This window comes from Puntigrus tetrazona, chromosome 4 (genome assembly GCF_018831695.1).
Source record: "Puntigrus tetrazona isolate hp1 chromosome 4, ASM1883169v1, whole genome shotgun sequence".
Taxonomy (NCBI): domain Eukaryota; kingdom Metazoa; phylum Chordata; class Actinopteri; order Cypriniformes; family Cyprinidae; genus Puntigrus; species Puntigrus tetrazona.
In genome coordinates this window covers 3204733-3220290 of record NC_056702.1, presented here as the reverse complement: position 1 = coordinate 3220290, position 15558 = coordinate 3204733, and the positions used below count along the sequence as shown (strand labels likewise).

The window sequence follows — 15558 nt, the reverse complement described above, 5'->3', positions numbered from 1 at the left end:
AGAAGACCCCAGAGCGCCGAGCAACGTCTGATGTGATCTGTTTCGCCGTACAACGGTACCACCGGGCTCTCTGTTATCTTTAAGCAGCCTTGACATTTACAGAGACGTTATATGCGTCTTTGCGCTTTCCCGACATTTCGCTGGATTATGGCTTTCGGGTACATGAGCGACGGGGTCGAGACGCCGAGGCCATTATACGCTGTTTAAAGTCTAATCGCTGCAGGGCCCGCTTGGCCTCTCACACACGTCCAGCCTCATTGGCTCCATGCTGTAATAATCCGTGTTCACATGCTCGCTAAGATCTCCGGGCCAGGACTTCATGGCCCCTGACTGCTCCAGCCTTCTTAGAAGAGATCATGTCAGATTCTCTCTCTCTCGCCACCCAGACACCGTAGACAAATCCACCCCAGCGCCCCTAAGAACGTTACATCAAGGCTGCCAAGATCGGCTTGCCTGGGAGAGTTAAGTCTGCTGTGTTATTACACCCATTACGGCGACTAAATCATGCCACCCACTGAACTTGGCATTTTTGTTTTTCAACAAAAGCATCGTTCACTACAAGATGGTAGCATTCCCAGATTGCCAATCTACAAAGGCAAAGAACATTTGGACATGGCGATTGACATCTTAAAACAATAAAAACAAGGCAGTGGGAAAAATAAAATATTTTAAACTTCCTCGAAATCTTCTTTTCATGATGCTAATGGGGGTTTTATACTGCATACCTATCAAGCCCTCGAGGTGCCAGCATTTTTTCCCCATCTCTCATTTTTGCTTTGTTCTGTCGAAATGAACCAAACAAAAATCCCTTTAAGCCACACTGAAAGCTGTGAATCAGTGATAAAATGATAAAGCATTTTTGGGTTGTGGAAATGTGGTTGGGTTTCATGCTGGACAATCAGCAGGTTTGTTTTCTAAAGCATTCGTCCCTGTAATAATCCGACTGTTCTGCTCCGCTCCAAGAAACTAGGGTGCTAACAGGGGCAATTAGCAGCTTCACCCACCCTTTGAATAGAGACTTTGTGGGCAGCCGATAACCTCACCATCACCCCGTGTCAATTTAAACAGCTTCGAACATACTCCTCACATACCTGCGCTTATGCTCAAACCTTATAATTGGACTCCCACTGGAGATGAAAAGCTCCAGCCGTGACGTGAGTGGGGAGTTGTTGGGAATTTTTTTTAAAAGTGATATTGATCTACTACAGCAAGGGCAAGCGGCAAACCGCGGCAGGTTTAGCAAGAGTCCACAGACCGCACACAAAACTGTACACAAAACTGAAAAGAGCTTTCTTATTTTGGCAAACTCTAGCTAATCTGATTGGCTGACTTTAAGCAACTTCCGGGATTAAGCGTATAAGTAAATTCATACAAACCACAGAATTTTCTGAAGTTTTCTAGACCAGTGGCATCAATTTTTCAAAAGAGTTTCGCCTAGAACACTGGTGTATTGTGCTTTTTCTGATATTCTACTGTTTAAATGAACATTTTTCACAACAATCTATTGTTGTGATTGTGAAAACAAATACATTTCCATTTATTTTCTATTCCAGATTTTAATTAAATGTTGTAAAACTTGAATTCCGTTATAAGGTAATAGAAATATAATGAATTGACATTCAAAAAGAAAATTTAACAAATTTAACAAACTAAAAAGAGAGCTTGACAAAGTCTAGTTTGAAAACTGAGGAACAGCCAACAGAATGATGCAATATTACATACAGTAGAATGACAGATGGCCAGATTAAAGGGATAGTTCATCCAAAATTACTAACCCTTATTCTAATTCCCCTTGAGACCTTCATTCATGACATCATTCAATATGTGATTAAAATAGTCCATGGGACATCAGTGGTTCAGTGTAAATTTATGAAGGTACAAGAATGTTTCTGTGTACAATGAAGACAAAAATAATGACTTTATTCAACAATTTCTTCATTTCTGTGTCAATATTTTAATGATTTTCTAGCTACGCTTTTGGGCCTTGAATGTGGTAGTTGTGTTGCTGGCAATGCAGGGTCAGAAAGCTCTTTGATTTCATCAAAAAGTTACGTGTGTAACGAGAGTGAGTAATTAATTATAGAATTTTCATTTTTGGGTGAACAAATTCCACTTTCATATCCAACTTCATGTTGTGCTGTGGCCAATTTAATTTAAATTCACACTCCAAATGGATCCAACTGGCTTGCCACTTCACGTGCTGTTTAGATGGTCTCTTCGTGTCTAAACGAGTAGGGCCTAAATGTGTGGACCAGACCTTTGCAAAACTAAGCAAAAGCTTGAGTTTCACAGTAAGAACTATGCTAAGGTGGTGACAGCTCTTTTCAAGTCTTAAAACGTGAACAAGTGGCTTAATGCCTTTAAGCGAATATCTGAGAAGGGCCTCTTCATCAAGATCAACCCCTCCATCATCATCCAGCTCTCAAGCGGCCGCTCCAAAATGTCCAGCACTCCCAAACAACTGCAGAAAGAAAGCTAAACATTTGTTCAAAGGCAGACGACTGATGTCTGCCTTGCGGTCGCACTTTACCGTGAGCTGGTGGAAGCGAGAGCGAACGAGAGAAGGAAACCACATCAAATGGTGGAACGCTGGGATATCACCACATCTCATATCCAGCGGTACGGGGGCATTTAAACTGTGCTAAATGGAGAGGAAACATGAGGATGGGATGGTGTGCTGGAGATCTCATTACCGCCTCGACCCATCGCTCTAAATCCTCAGCTCATTCCACAAAACAAGCCCGAATGTAAGTACCACACTGCGTACAGCACAGTTACGTTCATAAACCTTGGCGCCAACACAGCTTGAATCCACCTCTTTGCATTATCAAAGAACCCCATTGACAGTCCATTTGGATTTTAATTGAGCGATGACCTCATAATGGTCTTTTCTCACTGCTGTTACATTCAGCGAGTTGTATGTGAATAATGACCTCATTGTGGTATTCATTCGCCTTGACAATAGATTATAACATCTAATGAGCCATTTGCTGTCGGTGCTGTAAATTAAAGGGTTACTCCACCCCAAAATGAAACTAAAAAAAAAAAAACAACCAGTTAGAGCTTAGTGTATTCTTCGAAACACAATTTAAGATATTTTGTAAGAAAACCGGGAGGTTTTCAATTGCGTATGCTATGTGCATTCACAAGATGCTGTCTAAAACGGTGCTACGGTAATGTTATGGGCTGAATCATTAAATAAAGTAGTTATTTTAGTTTTCTTTCCATACAAAAAGTGTTTAGGCATCAGCCAACGCATTTCATACATCTTCCAGATTTGTCGATACAACCAAACACCATCGTTCACGTGCACTGTTCTAACCAAATCTCACACATAAGCACACTTTCACATGTTCAAATTTCCTTGGTTTTTCTATTTCATATTTTGCACATTAAAATGGCATATTCTTGCATATAATAAGTCTTGGAATATAGATGATTTCCATTGATTTTCGAGCCTGGAAGCTCCTGTCCACCATGCTTTTGTTTCATGAAAAAAGTGCAGCATGAACATTTTACTAAACATCTGCTTTTGTCTCACAAAAAAGACAAAAAGAAAAAACATACAAGTTTGAAACAACACGAAGGGGAGTAAATCATTAAATATTAGCATTTTGGAGAAGGCTACTCCTTTAAATTCAACTTGGAAAAAAGGCAAGAACACAACATACACAAATACAACTAAGACTTCAGAACATTTTGAAAGTGCCCTTTGCAAACCGTAGGGAAAGAGAGTTTAGAAAGACTGGTAATTCTGCCTTTTTTTAGATGCCAAGGATGGAGAACCAGCCCAAAGGGTCGATGTCTCCACACTGCTGACTTTAAACTGTGCGGTCGGAAGTTCAGCCCGAGGAAATAAATAAATAAAAAGTCTGTGACCTCCGCGTCTGCTATTTTGTGTTTTTCCTTCAAAATTTTAATGAGTGGTCCAGTTGGTTGTCTGCTGCCAGCCGGCGGGGCCCCTTCAACAGCATGAGTCTACTTTCTCTGGCCCCGACCGCATTACGTTCATCGCCAAAACAGATCGAAGACCACCCTCTCCCTTCCATCCCTATCAGAGCCTTATTTTCACTCAAATACAAGCTTTTTTTTGTAAATGTGTGGTTAGTGAGAGGCCGGTGGAGATACACAGTGCTCCCAGTCTCAGCTGAGCTGACCTTCTGCTTTCAACAGCCAAATCTGGATGCAATGGGGCCCTGCTCTCCTTCTCTTTCATATTAAGTGGCAAAATGATCTTTATGGGAATCAGTATGCGGCATTAACTCAAACACATTACACCTAGATAAAGACTCCCATCATCTCTCAGCTTTTTCTTTATCTTCTTTTAATGCTAGAATCCATCATAACTGAAGCATGCAGGCAGGCCCATGCCTCTGAGAATATGGCTGACAATCAAATCACCACACCAATCTGGAAAACACAGAAAGTCCTTGAAACTCCAATTCTGACTCATTTTTCCACAACCACGACCATTATTTTGAACTCACTTGATATTCAATCTAAAACAATAGTCCTGTGAGGTCAATCTACAGTAGAGGATGTTAAAAAGAGGCAGAAAAATAGTATCACAGATTGAGATGGAAAAATAACCTTTTAAAAAGCCACTTTTCGTTCATTCAATGTTTCATCTTCATGAGTTACGTTCAGTTGGGGGATATGTGCAATTGATTACATGTCATTCATTTAATTTCAAATATTTTTGGTAACACTTTACAAAAAGTTTCTTTAAATGTCAATATGCACCAGATATCACAAAGTAGCAAAGAACAATATTTTAAAAACATTTATCAACCTTAATGGCATTAGCTATAAAATAAATACATTTTATTTATTTCTAATTTAAGTAATGCATTTTATATTTTCATTTTGGCTTTTAAATTCAACAACGTAATTAACATTTATGCAATAAAGAAAGAAGATGAATTATTAAACAATGCTACTACTGCATTATTAATTAACTTTTTTTAATTTATAGTTATTAATGCATGATCTAATGTTACATATATTGTAAATTGCTACCAAATTTTTTATTGATAACCGAAGCCTTAACCCCAAATAGAGTTAAGACGACTCTCTTTCAAATGATACTCTATATTTCTTCAAAAACGGCATAAGAAATTTCAGCATGTACAGGAACTTGTACAAACTTAATAAGGCAGTAGACAAGGTCTCCAAGCCCCAAACGCATCTCAGCATAACCACATTAATTTGACAGCAAGAAGGCCTCCTGTCTGCAACTCAGGCATCCTTCACTAAATCCTGATTCAAATATGGTATGGAGACCTTCGACCTCCTATATTCCTCTAGTACTCCTTTTTTCTCTATCTAGAGTCAGGAAGTGCTCAAAACACTAAAGCACTACAGGCACTGATAAGAAAAAGTCTGTAAAAGTGAGTGAGAAAAGAGAGAGTTCAGAGAATGCTGTGAGGGTTCTTGGATCTTTTGGAGAAATTAGTCTGTAGAAGCTCAGCGGAGAATGAGGAAAAGCCTGAAATAAAGAAGAACTCAAAAAAAACCAAACAAACAAACAAGGGTTTTTGAAACTGGGATCAGAGGACCCCTAGGGGATCCACAGAAAAGTTAAAGTCTTTAATAATAAGGAAATAAATTATGCTATGAAAACCATTAGAAAATTATTCGAAACTAAATAATCATTAAGTGAAATAAAATATAACAGCTTTATTTTAGCCAAAGCAACATTTCTTATATTTATTTAGTTTTACTTATTAAACCAATTAGAACTGTATTTGTTAAAAATACCTTTAAATGACCTTTAAGTATAAAAAAGTAAATCACATAATAATTGCTACTCAAAAACTCAATATGAATAAACGATTTAATAATTGTATGTAGAATTTAAACTGCATATCAATAATAACAAAAAATAAAAAAAAAAACAGAACAATAAAAAAATGTAATAAAATATAATGAACAACTATAAATGGTGGTCCTTCACCTACACAATGAAAATCCTTCTAACACTGATTTTGTGAAACTTATATGATTAGATTTTAAACAGGATAATTTTTCTACAGTACTTTTAAGATATGTGAATGCCCTCTGTTATGATTGGCTAACCCCTTTGCAAGTAAAAGGAGAAACAGCGTTCACGCCAAGTTATAATAGCCTGCGCTTGTAATGATGGAATACATCTACATACTCCTTTCAAAAGAGCAGGAATATCCTGTTTATCATAATATATCCCTTTAAAATGAACATCAATGAAATGTCCTTTCTTAAGACGGCAGTGAGCGACTGCTATACCAGGCCAAGTAGGGTGAAGGACAAGCATAAAGGTCTTACTTCATTTCCAGCACTTCCTCCAGGTGCTTTCTGCGTTCTGCCCTCAGAGTGGTCAGGTGGGTCTCCTTCTCGGCCAGAGACTGCTGGGTAGATGACAGCTTGGCCTTCATGGATTCCAACTCTTGCTTCACCTTTTCCATGGCGGCCAACAGCTCCTCCATCTGTGCGTGTAAACACACACACACACACACACACAAATAAACATGTTTGTGCTGATGAACAACAAACAAGCATAAGGACAAAAACATAATCGTGTCGGATAAGACAGAATGCAAACAAATATGTTGAGCGAACACACAGCAGGCCAAGAGCGAAGCTCACGGGGACACGAATGGATCGGTGCACAGGAAAACGGATGGACGAAAATTTCAGGAAAAGAGATTCATATGCAAGACATCAGATGAGACAGAGTAAGTGTGTGAGCGCCTAAGAGTGCGTTGCACTAGATATATTAACTACATAGCTTCGTGATGAGGTTTGTCATACATCACATCCCCAGAGTTATTTCGCTCCGTTTTGTTTCTGAAAAGGTGGATGTTCTCCGTTCCTGAGTGTGATTTTTCTTTCCTCCTCTCCCTCCGTTTCCACACAATGTTTATAACTCGGAGTAACAGGAGCGAGTGAATGAGGAGGATAAATCAAACGGTGTGGCAGGTTTATGTATTCCATGGAAGGCAAGGTTTAGCGACTTGGCTCTGAGCAGTTCTCACAGCCTCCTCGACCGCTTGCGGTTCACCCCGGGTCTCTCTGAAATCTCTGTGCTCGCAGGAAACTGCGTAGGCCTCGGGCGGCGATCTGTGCAGTCTCCTTCGTCTGTTCGCCGTGTTTATCCGTCCTTCCCTGCTCTGCGTTTCATCAGCTTTCGTCCCATACGGACACTTCCACATAGATTCAAACCCAAAAACTGGTCACTAAAAATTCCTTTCAAGCTTCACAAAAGATTGAAAATGATTTATATTGTATGTGGGCTATAATACAAGTCTTATGAAGTCATACAATAGATTTGAATCAATGAGTCAGTGAGTTCGACCAGTCTGGAAAAAAAAAAAAAAACTCACTGATTCAATGATTTAGTCTGATTCATGAATGAGTCATGCAGACCAGTTTTAGTGAACAAGATCAAATGATTCAATGAAATGATTCTTGTACAAATTGGGCAACAAATCCTTACAGTTACATTTCACCATGGCTCTCTCTAAATCTCCAATTTGTCATAAACAGATAATTCAGACTGGTTTTGTGAACAGGATTCAGTGAAGAGTTCATTTAAAGTTGAGTCAGTGAGAAGAACTTGAGAACCAGACCTGTGTGATTCATGAATGAATCATTCAAATCGGTTTTGTGAACAAGATCAGATGGACACAGAGTAATTCATTCACAAATAAAAGTGCAAAAGGATAGCAATAGAACAGATCTGTGAATAATTCATTCATTTCTAGTCATATATATGTTCAAAGATCTAGGACTATAACACTCAGACTACTGCTATTTAAGTTTTTATACTGTTTTTGTGGTTTTGCATTTAACATTTCAAATCGAGTCAGTCGTGCAGGTTCGGAATGATGAGAGTAAATTAATTTTTAATGGCTAAACTACACGTTTGTTCTTAAAGGAAAAGTTCACCCAAAATGTAAAATGACATCATCGTTTACTCACCTTTGAGTAGTTCCAAACATGTATGAATTTCTTTGTTCTGTCGAGAACAAAGAAAGATATTTTGAAAACGGTTTATAACCAGGCTGTTTTGGGTCACCACTGACTTCCATAGCAGAAAAAAACCTACTACGGAAGTCAATGGTGACCCAAAACAGCCTGTTACAAACCTTCTTTAAAATGTCTTCCTTTGTGTTCAGTAGAACAAAGAAATTCATACAGGTTTGGAACTACTCAAAGGCGAGTAAATAATGACTATTCCTTTAAGACATTTATAGATAGTTATATTTGCCCAGCCACCCAACTCGGTCCCTATTATATTTTCTTATGTTCTGTGAGCACTGGAAATGATTTTCAGTAGAATAACTGAAGGCAATAAACAGAATCACCACAAAACAGGGATTTTGCTGTAAAAAAAAAAAGATGATGTCCTTTGGAACGTGTGTGAGTGAGCACATGCTCTCAGCAGTGCTGCCCTCTGCTTGCCGGAGGTATTGTAGGATCTGGGAGAGCGTTCAATCCAGCTGTCATCGTAAGTCATCTGCCTAATGTACTACACCCAAGCCAAGCCTAGTGAACAAGCTACCAAAACCCGCTCAGTCAAATTTACTGCCATCTGCTTTCCTGTCCCGCTCTCGTTTGTCATCTCAAACCATACCAAACTCGCACAGGATGATCCTGAACAGCCACGAACGGGTCTCGACTAAAACCCCTGGGCACGTGAAATCCACCGGCAAATTCCACCTGACAGGGTCAGGTAAGCGAGGGCTCTCCGGAATGGCTTACGTTAAGATGTAACGCATGTCAAATTAAAAAACAAGGAAGAGGAAATCATTATTCACGTAGAGACAGGCCAGGTAAATGTCGCTTTGGGCTCAAACACGGAGCGCAGGTCACATCTTAGAAGAATAAAACTGGCGAGAGTCTAAATGGACATAAAAGATAGTAATATTTTTCACAGATACAACGAAAAATCCTGCATGCCTCCTTTTTCCTCTTGGGAGATAAAGTGAGATAGAATCGAAACTGCATGCCTGCAGGCATCCCAATATGAGCAGAGGGAAATATTTAAACGCTGGCAGCATTGGTTTCACTGCCCGTGGCAACCCTGCAGTGTGGGCGGGGCAACGGGGCTGTCTGTTAAAACCCAGCAGCCAATCAGAGGAGAGGAGAGGGAGGCTGAATGGAACCGTGAGAACTCTGAAGCATTTCTATTCAACAGCACACAAAAATTTCAATGAAATCTCCCGCTGTTGTGCAAGCACACGTACACACACACACACACACACACACACACACACACACACACACACACACAGCAACGGTGGAGCGGTTAACTAATCAGTCCAGGATGTGTGAGAGCCGATATGGTGTCACCGTGCCTGGAGGGGAGATATGTGAACTGACTCCATCCTCAGCGACCAAACATCATCTGGAACGAATGCATTCGAATGAATTTACAGTGTGCTCGGTCAGTTTTACTGTAAAAGTATTTAGCAAGCACTGCCTGGAGCCAAATTCTCAAAGCCGTTGAGTTAAGTCATTCATTAGGAGATAATTAACAGATTTTAAAGGTCTGACTAACAGCCTGGCAGAACTATGGAAAGTAAAATTTCTCTCACACACAAAAATGTGTACAGCCTACATAAGAAATCATGGAAATTGTGGTACCAGGTACTTTATTATGTAGAACTGAGAAATGGCTCTGATTTTAAGAGCTCTATAATTAAACCAAATATTTTTCTTTACGTAACTGTAACTGTGTATATATACATATACATATACATATATACATATACATGTGTGTGATTGTTTTCTTTTGGATCCCCTTGCAGAGTTTCTGGACAACAACTTGTAAAACCCTGGATTAGTAAATGCTTTGGACCAATTAAGGTGCTTAAAAAATGACTAAGAGAATTATTAATTGGACTAAGTAACCGGAACCATTGAGTCAAATCAACCCCAGAAATTCCTTTTACGTCCCATCATTAGTTTGCTGAGAATTCTCTGAAAGATTAAAAAAAAACAATGCAAGCACTGCTTTCAGCATACTTGCTCATGCTGTTGCTTTCTCTTATGGAGGAATGGATGGTGTGTGTGTGTGTGTGTGTGTGTGTGTGTATGAAAGAGCAAGGTGGCATGCAGCGCTTGTTTTCTCAGGGGAGTACAAACTAACCTCAGATGTTAGTCAAGTCATAAAAAAACGCTGCAGTGAATTATGACACCTCGGGTGTGAAAAATTGAGCACTTCACTGGGTGATGATAACACCACTTCCTGTCTCACACTGGGAACGTGAACCAGTAAGGCAGGAGGAGTACAGATCAAAGCGTTAAAGATGCTCGTCCTTTAACTGATCTTCACAGTCCAGCTTCAGCCTCTGCAAGTGTTTTTACGACTCGGAGTAATTGCTCACATCAGTTGTGACGTACCGTCTATGGAATTGATAACAGTGATTTTCTCCTTTTTTGTTTAATTTAAGGCCAAACTGCTCAAAACCGGTGTCAGAAACAGGCCTTGGGGGAAAGGAAGAGGATCTGTCTGTGATCAAGGAGAAGAGTGATAAAAAGAACAGGAGAAGAGGGGAGAAAAAGAAAGACTGAAGCAGGGTCAGAGGGGCTGGAAAAGATGCCTCTTCAGATGAGGGAAGGCACGTGGAAATAAGCAAAGAATGAAGCCGAATGTTGTATACTTGCCTCTTTGAGCTGCAAGAGAGTGGGATCAGAGAGAAAGAAAAACAGAAAAAAGGTAAATACAACGCACCAAAAAAAAAAAGAATGGCTTAAAAAAAATTTCTGCTGGTCCATCTAAAATAATATTATGGGAATATTATGTTAAAATGCCTGTAACAACCATAAATAAATGAAATGTAAAAGTACAGAGTACTCATTGTACCACAGTACAGTACAGTATAATGTATATATTCATGTTCATTTACCAATTATTGGTGTTAAAAAAAAGTAAATGAACAAATAAAATAAGATAACAGTTATTAAGTTATCCAAAATATAACCTACACTAAAATAATAATTTTATGCATTACTATACTGTTCAATATCAAATAAATAAATAAATAACATCATTTCTATGTTATTTTTGCATTCATACATACTATTATAAATCAAGATACTGATTGAGAGCCATATTTATTTTTTGCCAAAGAAAAAAAACCATGAGAAAGAGATATCATCACGTCGTAAATACATGGTGATACCATGGTTCTACTTTTGTACGTGGAAGACCTCATAATGATTTTGATATGGATGTGCACAGAGAGGTGATGAGATCACGGCGGGCATTAGATCAGGGCCTTCTCTTCAGCCCGTGCCGAACTCAGAAGCTTCTAATCACCTCCTGTGAGAGATATCCAGACTAACCCAGATGCTCGGAGCAGAAACATAACACTAATAAAAACTGCTTAATGCAGCAGCGTGCTGTTTTCCTCCTGCTCTCTCTCCGCTTCTCCTCATCCGTCTCTTCCTACTCTCTCCTCCCCGGCTGCCAAAAGAGCAGCCCCGTCCTCAACGGTGAGCAGAAAGCCAATTTCAACAAGCTGGTCTTTGGATCTTGCTGTGTTTTGGGTGCTGAGCTTTGAGTCTGGATCTCAGCTGGTTGGGAATATTAGCAGAGGAGGGAGTTTTATTTCCCTCTAAAGTTTTATCGTAAAAAGCCAGGCTGTTTCTGACCATGGCTTGAACGCAAACTTGAGAAAGAGCAGCGGCAGCTGTAAGAGCTATTTATTCTTTGACTAATTTCCATGTCTGTTTTTGGCCCGGGTCTCTCGGAGAGCTCAGGCTCTGCCGTCACACTGCCCCCTGCAGTAAGGAGTGAGGATCAACATTTGAATTTTAAAGTCCAAGTGTGTCTAAACGTTTACTTTTTTGAGAAAAAAAACTGAAAAACGAATTCTGAAAACCTTTTTTTCAAAGCTGCAATGATTTTTTGATATATATAATAAGCAAATGAGTTTCACAGACCACTTTTTGGTGGTTTTTCAGAGCTTTATTGCTTATTCACTTCTATTGTATTAGATAATAGCAGCTTGGACATTCTGCTAAACATCTCCTAAAAAGAAAGTCAAGCTGGATTAATGTGAATGACAGAACATTGATTTTTGGGTGAACTACCTCTTTTTCTATCAGCATAACTATTGACCGCACGTTTATATAACAACATGTACTTAGAGTTACATGCGATGGGAAAACAGTGCAGAGACTGAATTGCACTGGAAGCGCTACACAAAAGTTAAATCAAAACATAACTTATCCTGATAGACAGACGCAAATGAGCATGACTTCCCAATATAATGGAAAGAAAGCGGGGGGAAGCATACGAGAGGTCTTCCACATAAAATAATGATCTGATAGAGCTCATCTTCAGGGAACAGTCAATAAATTGCACTCTGTCAGTGGTTAAGCTTCCTATTTGGAAAAGTTTGGTTTGGATCGGGACCAAAAGCCACATTTGTCGAACACCCCCATCCAAACGAGAAAAAAAAAGGTCACTGAGATGCAGAGAAACTGATGAAAAGCACAAAACTCGAATCGTTCCTTGTAAAAGAAAGAGAAAACATTAATCGTGCCATACCTTGAGCCACTTTAAGCCAGCGTGGCCGGAGTCATGCATTAGGTCATGAGAGCGCTTCGCACAGGCAGTGAGCGATGGAGAAGAAATAGAGAAAAAGAGGGATTACAGAAAAAGGATACAGAGACAGAGCAGAGCAAAACAGAACAACAGTTTGAAACAAACCATGCAGAAGGAAATTGGAAGCAGAGGAAGAGAGGCTAGAGAGAGAGGATGGCAAAAAAAAAAAAAAAAAAAAAAATGAGCGAGAACAGGTTCGGAGCGGAAAAGAGATCCATACGGGATGGGGTCAGGGCGGCGGGGGGAACGCTTGTGGTGAAAGAGTAAGGGCGGTTTCGAGACATCCCATCATCCCCGGTCAACACGAACGGAGAGATTGAGGCTTTCTTTGGTCCACTGCCTCCAGGGAAGGTTATGAAGTATGTCATTTCGCTGCTGAATCATGTCTGGAGACTGGACGTGTGTTTTCATGTGGTCTTGGGCAAACGTTTTCACTGGACCCGCATGAGCGGCTGGTCGCTTTCGTACATCCCGGCCGTAAATTCCACACTGGAGCTGAGTGACTGGTGTCACTGCACACCGAAGGCCCTGTGTAGGAAGAAAATACCCCCCTTTTTCTCTCACTGACCACATTTGCCCTTACTAGCACACGACTCATTAAAGCAGCTGCTGCAACGCGGGTTTGGCAGGACGCTAACGCTCATGAAAGCAACGGCTAAAATAAGACAAGCTCATCCACTTAACAAGCACATCGAACCGACTTGAGAAAATATTGTTTTTACACTCCCGAAATATCAATTCTGCAAGGAAGATGGAGTGAGATTGAGAGAAAAATTAAAACCAGAAAAAAAGAAAAATGTGCCCAGAAATGAAAAATGTGTCATCCTTTACTCAGGTTTTTTTAAATCTTCCAATTTCTTTTTTATGCAAAACACACAAAAAAAATCATGTAATTTATTTGTCATTATTCATTCTTCTCCACCGCAGCTCTCAAATCAAATATGCCACAAATTTGATGACATTATATTGCAAGGCACGCAAGAACCCACACTGATTCAAGATGCAACTTTTAAAAAACATTCGTGCCATTATCTATTTAAATTCTCATTGCTTCCCTTTGTATTTATTAATTAATTTGATGTACAAGTCACGCCTTAGATGTTAGAGATAAATTATAAATGAATAAAATTTTTTGTAATTTTATATTGTTTTTCCATGATACCTAATGCATTAAGAATCGTAACAATTTTAACTATTGTTTTAACCATCGTTTCCTGCAAAACCCAAAATTGCACATGGGCTTTGAACCGGTAAATAATGAGAGAATTCCATTTGCAGTCATCTATCCCTTTAGGAAAGACTGAATAATGGTAGCAATTCTTGCAGACGATGTTCACAGTGACCTGTTTAATTGTCAGAAATCGTTCAGACTTCATCTGGTACATTTGAGAAGTAACAGGAACACATGTTTGGATTCATATATCCAAATTTCATTACCTGCATGAATGGAGCAAACAACTTGTAGCTCTTCCATGTGCTCTAATTAAACAAGTGCACAGACACAGACAAACGCACACAGACAGACCTTTTAAGTGAGCTTAACAGACGCACACGAGAGAACGGACTGGTTTTTGGCCAGAGGTTTGCTTTCATGTCAATGTAACAAAGAGCAGTCGCCCTCGTCCCCGTGCTTTTAAGACTAACATACTGACAGCAATTTGTACAGGCAACGCTTTCCGTCCAACATGTGCTCTGCACAACGAGAACAATGAGGCAAGCAGCTATTGGAGGAAATTGAATACAGAGCTGAAGACGAATGCTTGCTTATGATTGGCACAACAGAGGGTGTGGTGAAGCAACGGAGGGATGTTAATTAAATAGCGAAGCAGAGACTGTGTGTGTGCGTTAGGGAACCGTGAAGCTAATTAGATTTTGCATGGTTTAATGCAGGACCACAAATTACGCATTTAAAAACCTGTCTGCCAATTGCCAGTGAGGCAAGCTGCCATTTTTATTAAAATTTTTTTATAGCTCATAACTCCCAAAATATGTAACCCGGAATATGAGTTCATTCTTATATAACAGGTGCCAGAGTGGAGAGGAACTTCCAACAACGTTATCCTGAGTGCGAGTAGCGAGACTTGATGCGGCTGGGACATTGGTAATGAGCGTGGAGACTGGCTCCGGAGGGTGGCACTTGTACTGTCCCCATTTCCTCTTCTCTCTGAGCCCAAATGAGGGGGCCGGCCAGGCTTAGCAGCAGCGTTGGCTACCGCCGCAGCCCCCGGCTCTAATTAACCTCCGGGGGATTGGAGCGGAGGTCCGCCCGGCGGTGAAGAAACTCTAGGCCACGATACGTTCCCGAGACTGCAACGCGCACTGGGACGATGCTCAGTCAGCCATGCGAATCTTTAGAAAACGGAGAGAGAGCGAAAAGGAAGGAAACGGCGGGGCGCCAGGATCCACAGAAGGTAGAACAAACCATTAAGGGTTTAGAAATGAAGCAGAGAGTTGATGGAGCCAAGTAAGGTGGACAGAGAGGGAGGAAGGAGAGGGAAAAGTTCAGTGATTCAGGTAAAGGGGTAAGCAAGGTTTTGGCAGCTGCTTTGTGCTGCGTTTTAAAGCCTGACTGGCTGCTGGTGTTGTCCTCTTCACGGAGGACTCATTCGGAGAAGGTTATAGGAGTCTGATGCTGTCGCCAAAGCTCAGAAGATGCCTTAAAAACAGGTTAGACTGGGCCGGGACGGTTCGGGTAAGGCATTCCAGCAACTTAACAAATTATTGGCAGTTTATCTGTAAATTCAATCCATTCCCAGCATGTTCTACATCAGGACGCACATTCGGTCTCCATTTAGACAGTTGAGTTGCATTAAATAAATAATTTGCCACAAAAAAGGAAAATTCTGTGATCATTTACTCACCTTCATGTCGTTCCAAACCCACAAGACTTTGGTTAATCATTAAAACACTTTGAAATGAAAATATGTTTAATGAAACCTAGGAGGTTTCTGTCCATCCAC

The 15558-nt window shown here is 40.2% G+C and overlaps 1 protein-coding gene across 16 annotated transcripts in view; it reads right to left on the bottom strand.

The window, feature by feature from the left end:
* erc1b (ELKS/RAB6-interacting/CAST family member 1b) overlaps positions 1-15558 on the bottom strand; it is a 187244-nt gene that overhangs the window by 86468 nt on the left and 85218 nt on the right. For 15 of the 16 annotated variants that reach the window (XR_006250571.1, XM_043236258.1, XM_043236247.1 and 12 more), the window contains one exon: positions 6304-6464. Coding sequence is in view for 15 of the 16 variants with exons in the window: in XM_043236258.1 (XP_043092193.1) it covers positions 6304-6464 (161 nt within the window). In the remaining variant the exon portion in view is untranslated. Of the gene's footprint in view, positions 1-6303; positions 6465-12507; positions 12596-15558 lie in introns of those variants that run through there. The other variant, XM_043236260.1, reaches the window with a different exon arrangement.